Genomic DNA, 8,556 nt, shown 5'->3' on the forward strand with positions numbered 1-8,556 from the left:
TAAATAATATACAAAACAGGGTAAATACTGGAACAAGGCAAGACTCGGAACTAGGAAACAAAACAAAACAGCAACCGGTACAGGAACTGGAGAAAACACACAACTGACAAAGACTGAGCAGACATCAGGGATTATATAAACAAGGATACATGAGGTAATGGAAAACAGGTGAGAACAATTAGGAACAGCTGGCAGTGATGAGGGCAGTGAATTATGGGAAATGTAGTCCAGGGAAAACAGAAGACAGAGGTTAAACGGTGAATCATGATAGAATCCCCCCTCTAATAGGCGGCTCCTGATGCCCAAGGAAGGCTGGTAAGGGAGGCAGGCAAAGATGTAGCTGAGACCAAGGAGACCAGAGCAGAGCATGCGGACGGCCAGGAGACCAGAGCAGAGCAGGCGGACGGCCAGGAGACCAGAGCAGAGCAGATCAGGTGGACGGCCATGAGTCCAGAGCAGTGCAGATCAGGCGGATGGCCAGGAGTCCAGAGCAGTGCAGATCAGGCGGACGGCTAGGAGACCAGAGCAGATCAGGTGGACGGCCAGGAGACCCAGGAGACCAGAGCAGATCAGGCGGACGGCCAGGAGGCTTGGGAGGCGGCCGCAGACTTGAGACTGGAGCTGTGGAAGGCGGAGCTGTGGGAGGCTTGAGGGGCGAAGCCGTGGAAGGCGGAGCCATGGGAGGCTCGAGGGGCGATGCTGTGGAAGACTCGAGGCTAAGAGTCCTGGATGACTGGGAACCGACCTCCGTGGTCGTGAACATGGGCAGAGACTCGGGAACGATCTCCATGGTCATGAACATTGCAGAGACTTGAGAGCAGAAGCCCTTCTCCTCCGCTTCGGGGCGGCCATGTACACTGACTCCGGGATGGACGAGGCTGGCCACGCTGGCCCTGGGACGGATGAGGCTTCAAGCTTGGTGGCTGGGGCAGGCGTGGGCTCGGTGGCCGGGGCAGGCATGGGGCAAGGAGCCGCGGGAGGCTTGGAGCAAGGAGCTGCGGGAGGCGTGGCGGTGATATGGCGTGGAGCAGACTCAGGCGTGGCGGTGACATGGCGTGGAGCAGACTCAGGCGTGGCGGTGACATGGCGTGGAGCAGACTCAGGCGTGGAAGCCGGGATCAGTGTAGGGAGAGGAGGATCCTCTAAAGCAAGAGTTTCTAAAGTCAGCTTCACGTATTCCTCCCAAGTGTAGCCTCCTGTCTCTGGCAACTCCCTCCACCGGTGAGCTGTGAGTCCGATCCGATAAATGGATTTCAGGTGGGAATCAGCAAATCCTGTGTAGCTGGCAGTGGTGCAGAAAAGATGAGAGTATTCCTTGATGAGTAAATCCGCCTGGCTCAATTGAATAAAGTAAGCTGCTAGATCCATTTTGTATGGTCAGTTGTTCTGTCATGTTTGAAGGAAGTCACGAGAGAAAGATCCAGATGCAGCTTAACTTTAATGGAAAATAAATAATATACAAAACAGGGTAAACACTGGAACAAGGCAAGACTCGGAACTAGGAAACAAAACAAACAAGATAGCAACAGGAACTGGAGAAAACACACAACTGACAAAGACTGAGCAGACATCAGGGCATTATATAAACAAGGATACACGAGGAAATGGAAAACAGGTGAGAACAATTTGGAACAGCTGGCAGTGATGAGGGCAGTGAATTATGGGTAATGTAGTCCAGGGAAAACAGAAGAAAGAGGCTAAACACAAGGCAAAACAACAGTGAATCATGACTATATATATATATATATATATATATATATATATATATATATATATATATATATATATACTCACTGCTACCATCTGACAGGCGGTATCGCAGCATAAGGACCCACACCAGCCAACTTCATGACAGCTTCTTCCCCCAAGCAATCAGACTTCTGAACTCTTGATCTCTCACGATCAAAATACATCAGCACCGCACTTTATTAATCTTACTCTTATATCTTACACTGGACTGTCATAAATGATATTCTCTCTTAACAACACACTGGCAACTGACTATCAACCGACAGCCTGAATGTTAATACAGTACAATACAACCTACTGTACATATTATATATACTATTTATTATTGTATAATGTACATTGTATGTTATTATTTGTATATTGTGTTATGTGTAATTATGTGTATATTAGATGTGTAAATTGTGTTATTTGTGTAATTTGATGTTTATTGTAAATTGGTATATGTCTCATCACTGTCACAACTACTATGTTGCTCGGACCTGCACCCAAGAATTTCACACACTATTGCACTTGTGTATATGGTTGTGTGACAATAAAAGTGATTTGATTTGATATATATATATATATATATACGTATATACAGTACTATGCAAAAGTTTTAGGCACTTAAGATGTTTCACAAAAGCATTTGTCTTAAGATGGTTATTTATATCTTCAGCTTTAGTGTGTCAATAGGAAATATAAATGTTAGACTCCCAAACATTACTTTTGCGAATAGAAAGATTAGAATAGAAGAACAGGGAGCCCTGCAACAGATGTCATGGCCCCCACAGTGCCCCCCACTGAACATTGAGTCAGTCTGGGATTACATGAAGAGACAGAAGTGGTTGAGACAGATTAAATAGATAGAAGAACTGTGGAGAATTCTCCAAGAAGCTTGGAACATCCTATCTGCCAACAACCAAGAAAAACTGTATCCAGGTGTACCGAGGAGAATTGGTGCTGTTTTAAAGGCAAAGGTGGTCACACCAAGTATTGATTTAGCTCTTTTATGTTTACTGGACTTTGTATGATGTTAATTGATAAATGAAAACTATTTATGGCATTATTTTTGAAGACATCCTCACTATGCAAAATGTTTCACCAGTGCCTAAAACTTTTGCACAGTACTGTATCTATCTATCTATCTATACTAAAAATATTTGGATCCGTAATTGAAATAGTTTTGAAATGTTTCAGTGAAACCATAAACCACTTGAGCACTCAAAGGGGCAGAAAACGACCCACTTTATTGATTAATTCCACATTTAAAACGTCATCGTTGACGTTCTAAACGGGGGCGGGAATCGGTTCGTTTCAAAGAACCTGTTCATGAAAAATGATTCACTGATTCTTTTGAGTCATCACTCAAAGGGTTCCCAGAATGTTTCGTTGGTTTCAACCTAGAACTGCTTGCTTCCAACAAACCAACCATCTCTCCCTTGTTCTGCTTCTCTCAAGAGTTCTCCTTTTCAATGAAGTGACTCGCAAGCTTTTCGCGAATCTGTTCAGAAGAATCGGCTCAAAAGAACAATTCGTTCGCTAGTTTTCCTCCCTTTTCACAGTCAGTCTCTCCATCCCTGATCCTGATCTTCTCCGCTCATCCACCGTTCATCAAGGTCTGTTATTTCTTGGTTCATTCATCTTATCCCAAATCAAATGCATGCTTTGCGGTGTTGTCTTTTTGGCGTAGAAACTTTAAAGTAGTGAATTGTCTTTTGCACTGTGTACACTGTACAGTATCACTTCTTTGTTCTGTCTTTCCGTTCCATTAATGTGACGAGTTCTGATGATGACACGTCAATGGTTATAATTATAACATGTTCAACCTTAGCGTTTTAATTCAGGGTTTATTTTTTTCAGAACAGGCATTATTTGGATGTTGACTGTGTAAATTGTGCTTTGCAACTTTTGCAAAAAATATAAAACAAATTTTTTTTTACAGAAAATAATCAAATGGCCATGAAGGTTTTACACAAAAGTTTTGCAACATGCACATTTTTTCCTTGACTTGGTAGGAAATCATAAAAAATAAATAAATAAAGAAATAAAAAAAATAATATATATATATATATATATATATATATATATATATATATATATATATATATATATATATATATATAAATATATATAGTCTTATTTTTAATATATCTAAATTATATATATATATATATATATATATATATATATATATATATATATATATATATATATTAGTTGGTTGTTCATGTTAAAGGGATATATGCAGGTTCAATACAACTTAAGTTCTTAAGTTCAGTTGACAGTATTTGTGGCATAATGTTGATCACCATAAAAATTTATTTCAACTTCAGCACAAATCTGGATTATAGTGAGGCACTTACAATGGAAGTGAATGGGGCCAATCTGTAAATGTTAAAATACTCATTGTTTCAAAAGCATAGACACAGATGTAAGCAATATAAATGTTTACATGATTTTAGTGTGATAAAATCTCAAACAAAATTTTTATTTATCAACTACGTGACCATGAGGACCAGTGAGTAATTAAAACAAGTAATTAATTACTAACTACTAATTACATCTTCTACAGTGTAATTAGATTACTTTACTAATGACTCTGTCTGAAAAGTAACTGCATTACTTATTACTAATTACTTTCTAAAACTCTGATCAACCTCGACCAGATGAAAAATACAAGGATAGATGTGAAACTGTTTTTTTAATTCTTTCAAATAAATCAAATAAAATCAAATTAATTATTCATGAACTGGTCAAAGAATTTAAGGGGGCAGCGTTAATTTAGAAAACATTTAACATTAGACATTAAATTTCGATTTAAAATTCACTATTGTTTATATAGAACTGTTCTATATTCTATACACAATTACATCAGAAGTAACTGTAATTAAATACTGAAAAATTCAGAGTAATCCCTTACTTTACATTTTTCAATGAAAAAGTAATTTAATTGCTATAATTAATTACTTAGTAATGCATTACACCCAACACTGATGACGACATAACACCATAAACACTAAAACGCCTGTAAAAACAATTATTTAGCTTTGAAGCGAAAAATAATAAAAAATTTAACTGAAGAATTAATGTAAGTGCTTTTATAAAATGATAAGCTTCACATTTCTGCCTTTAAACCCTCCAAAAAATTGCCTAATTCAATTTTATTGCAAGTGCCTCACAGTAACCTCAATTTAAAATAAAGGGATGAATCTAAATTATTTTACGCGGCATACAAAGTGCACCAAAAGTGCTCTGCAGCGACTGCACACTCCCATGACGCACCTTGAATGACTCTGTCGAGTCGGTCTACCTACACTCTCAAATTATTTATTTATTTGATATATCTGAATATATTTGTTTCTATACTTATAATCGACAACTTTAAATCAATCAATTTTTTTTATTTTTCCATCATTTTTAATACGATTATGTCATTCGCAATGCTTTATGGGATTGTAGTTCAAGTTTGTAATGTTGTAATTCATCTTGAAGCAGGTTGGTTTGGTTCATGGCTTACAACTCTTTTATGAAGAATTTTATGAAATCCCACTGGAAAAAAATGCTTCTGGAAACAAGACGTCTGAAAAAATGGACAGGCACTGTTGCGCTCTATTTTCTGAGACCATCGTCAACACAGGCAATAGCAAAAAACCTGATAAAAAATGTCTCTGCTGTGTTCTCTTGAGTATTGAACTCCTGAGTTTCACTCAACGTTCTAGGAGTCTCGTAATAAACATATAGGAGAAAGTCATGAAAGCACTGCTTTAGTGTGCATTACAGTTCGTTCAGTCAGTATACTGGACTTTTAGCATAAACCTCAAAGCACTTGGTTTGGGGTTAGCTCTGAGCCTCACCTTTGGAGCGTAGAGCTGCTATTAAGTCTGTTAAATTCATCCATGACATATAATTAAGTTTATGTGAGCTTGTTTACTGACTGTGATGTATTTCACTTTTGCAAGGGGGCAGAATGGGAGCAAAACTCAGTCGGAAGAAGAGTGAAAATGGAAAAGGAGCAGAGGCAACAGGTCTGGAGACTGCAGAGCAGAAACCCTCTGAAGCTTCAGTCCCAGAAAGTGCTTCAGAAGAGAGCAGGCCTTCAGAAGAGGCACCAAACGAAGACCAGAACCTCAGTGAGCCTGCCTCTTCAACCAGTTTTCTGGAGAGCATTACACAAGCCGTAGACGAAATGGTCAGTGCGGTCACTGATCAGATTGCTACACCAGTGGAAGACGTTGTAAGTAAGGGCATTGAAGCAGTGGAGTCCGCATTGGCTGCTGCAAGCCTGAATGTCAAGGAACCTGCAGCTCCAATACAAGAACCTGAGAACATTCAAGAGTCTGAACCACTGGTGGCTCCGTCCCTCTTGAATGACCTGCTGAAATCTCAACCGAGCTCAGAAGCCCTCACTGATGAGCTTGACTCTGGGGTGACAGTGGAGACTGAAGCCATAACCAGTCTGGCGTTGGAAGACAAAATGACTAATCCTGCACAAACTGAGAACAAGGATTTGTTGGAATGTTTGGATAATGTGGCGACACCTTCAGTGGACCTGCTAGACTGTAAAGTGACCCATGATTTCACAACCATAAACTCAGAGCCCTCAGTTTCCTTAGATGACATGGGACAGGGCCCATGCACAGCAGTTGACACGGTCAACCTTGTATAAACCACTACACTCACACCTCCAGAAAACAGCAACATTTAGAAGCTCAATAGTACACAACAGTTGGGTTCCAGAAGTAAAAATACCATTAATTTTTTTCCATAGACGAACTGATTATTAACAATGACTTCTAAACCTTTAAAGACAGAACTTCTGTGAGTTTTGAGGTTGTTAATTGATGGTATATGCTTCTGATATAGCCATTAGTCAGATCCATTTTTTAAAGTGTTATACAAGGCAAAACATACGCGGCAAAGCACGCATTGAATATATCTGAATATTTTGCAGTATATTGATTCTATACTTGTAATCAACAACTTTAAATCAATATTTTTACATCGTTCTATTTATTTGTATTTGATTACGTCATTCGCAATGCTTCATGGGATTATCAAGTACATAATCTTGAACTTTTGTCATTGTATCCGATCCAATCGTTTTTGCTTCAAATCAAAGTTTGTGATTCTTGTGATTCACTTCGGAGCTGACTGGTTTACAGCTCTTTTAGGAAATCCCTATGAAAAAAATGAATTGGAAAAATACTTCTGGAACCATGACGGCTGAAAAAGTGGACAGACACTGTTGCACTCTATTGGTGCAAGTATGTCAGACCAATATAAATATCAAGATAATAATGAAACAATAAACTGTTTACTATTTTGTTTTCTTTAAAGCATGTTTTTAGGATTATAGGCATGAAAAAGTTCAGTTACTCAAGAATGAAAATAAGCCACCAGCCACTTCAGATGCCTTATACGCATTAGCAAACCAGCTCTCTTTTACATTGTTTGTTCTATATTCTTTCAAGTTCTTGGTGATGTTTTTATGAAGCATTCGGTCTCCCATAGGAGGAGATGGTACAGAATGTACATTATATGGTGATGATTGTAGTAAAGGAAAATAAAGATGGTTAAACAGTCACATTCTGCTCTGATGTATTTTGAAATTAAGCGCATTTACAAACACAATCAACTGAATATACTTACAGTAATAAGCCTAAAACGTGTATGTTCAGGTAAATGTCTTAAATGGTTTTTCTTTATCGAGGTAAGGTCATAAACGGTTTAGACAAACCAATCGACGCAGGAAGGATTTTGCATTGCATGTGAACACCTTTATCAGCGTTTTTACCTGCTTATTCAATGTGCAGCTCTGCAGCGCTGCGTGCATGCCCGTTTACGTTTTGACATCAAAATAAGAGAATAACCCTATGAATGTATTAATTTTTATTTTATTTTAGTCAGAATTTTTGTTTTGTCAAAAATGTCCATTAGTTTACTATATTGTGTACAATTATAAAAACATGTATCAAACATGACAACAATTCCTCGTGTTTAGACAGTTTAGAAAATTGCGTTTCTGTTTAGCGCGTTTTTTTCCCCTTTTTCTCCCAATTTGGAACCCCCAATTCCCAATGTGCTTTTAAGTCCTCGTGGTGGTGTAGTGATTCGCCTCAGTCCAGGTGGTGGAGGACGAATCCCAGTTGCCTCTGCGTCTGAGACCGTCAACCCGCGCATCTTATCACGTGGCTTGTTGAGCGCGTTGCCACGGAGACATAGCGCGTGTGGAGGCTTCACGCCACCCACCGCGGCAACCATGCTCAACTCACCACGCGCCCCACCGAGAACAAACCACATTATAGCGACCACGAGGAGGTTACCCCATGTGACTCTACCCTCCCTAGAAACCGGGCCAATTTGGTTGCTTAGGAGACCTGGCTGGAGTCACTCAGCACGCCCTGGATTCAAACTAGCAAGCTAGCGAACTCCAGGGGTGCTAGACAGCGTATTTTACCACTGAGCTACCCAGGCCCCGTTTAGCACGTTTTTAAGGAAACCGCGTATCCACAATGCTTACGCATTCTAACTAGCACGCTAGTTCATCTGTTCATTCGCTTCTTTGTCTGCGGAAATGTAAGTTGTAATATTACGTTTATGTGTCTTTTTCCATCTAATTTTCGTCATATTTGACAAAACCAAAAAACATTCCGTCAACTAACATTTCTGTCAGTAATTCCATTGACGAGATTAACACTGGAATAAATATGAATGAAAAGATACTTATTTCATTTGGTGTAAGCCCCGTCCTACGGTTCAGCACTAGGATGCTTGCTTGAACCGTCAGATCCTGCCGGAGGCGATGACGGCAGGGGAGCGGAGCTT

General features: G+C 39.5%; 1 protein-coding gene across 1 annotated transcript; it reads left to right on the forward strand.

Annotated features, from left to right (window-relative positions):
- The first annotated feature begins 3,189 nt into the window (after window positions 1-3,189).
- LOC127456282 (uncharacterized) lies at window positions 3,190-7,315 on the forward strand. Its single transcript, XM_051724696.1, has 2 exons — window positions 3,190-3,347; window positions 5,691-7,315. Exon 2 carries the CDS (start codon window positions 5,699-5,701, stop codon window positions 6,395-6,397), a length of 699 nt encoding a protein of 232 aa, XP_051580656.1. The 5' UTR covers window positions 3,190-3,347; window positions 5,691-5,698; the 3' UTR covers window positions 6,398-7,315.
- The last annotated feature ends 1,241 nt before the right edge of the window (window positions 7,316-8,556 follow it).

The sequence above is a fragment of the Myxocyprinus asiaticus genome, chromosome 18 (genome assembly GCF_019703515.2).
Source record: "Myxocyprinus asiaticus isolate MX2 ecotype Aquarium Trade chromosome 18, UBuf_Myxa_2, whole genome shotgun sequence".
Lineage (NCBI taxonomy): Eukaryota > Metazoa > Chordata > Actinopteri > Cypriniformes > Catostomidae > Myxocyprinus > Myxocyprinus asiaticus.

Coding starts and splice junctions, on each gene's coding strand:
- LOC127456282 (XM_051724696.1), top strand. CDS start 5,699: ATGGGAGCAAAACTCAGTCGGAAGAAGAGTGAAAATGGAAAAGGAGCA.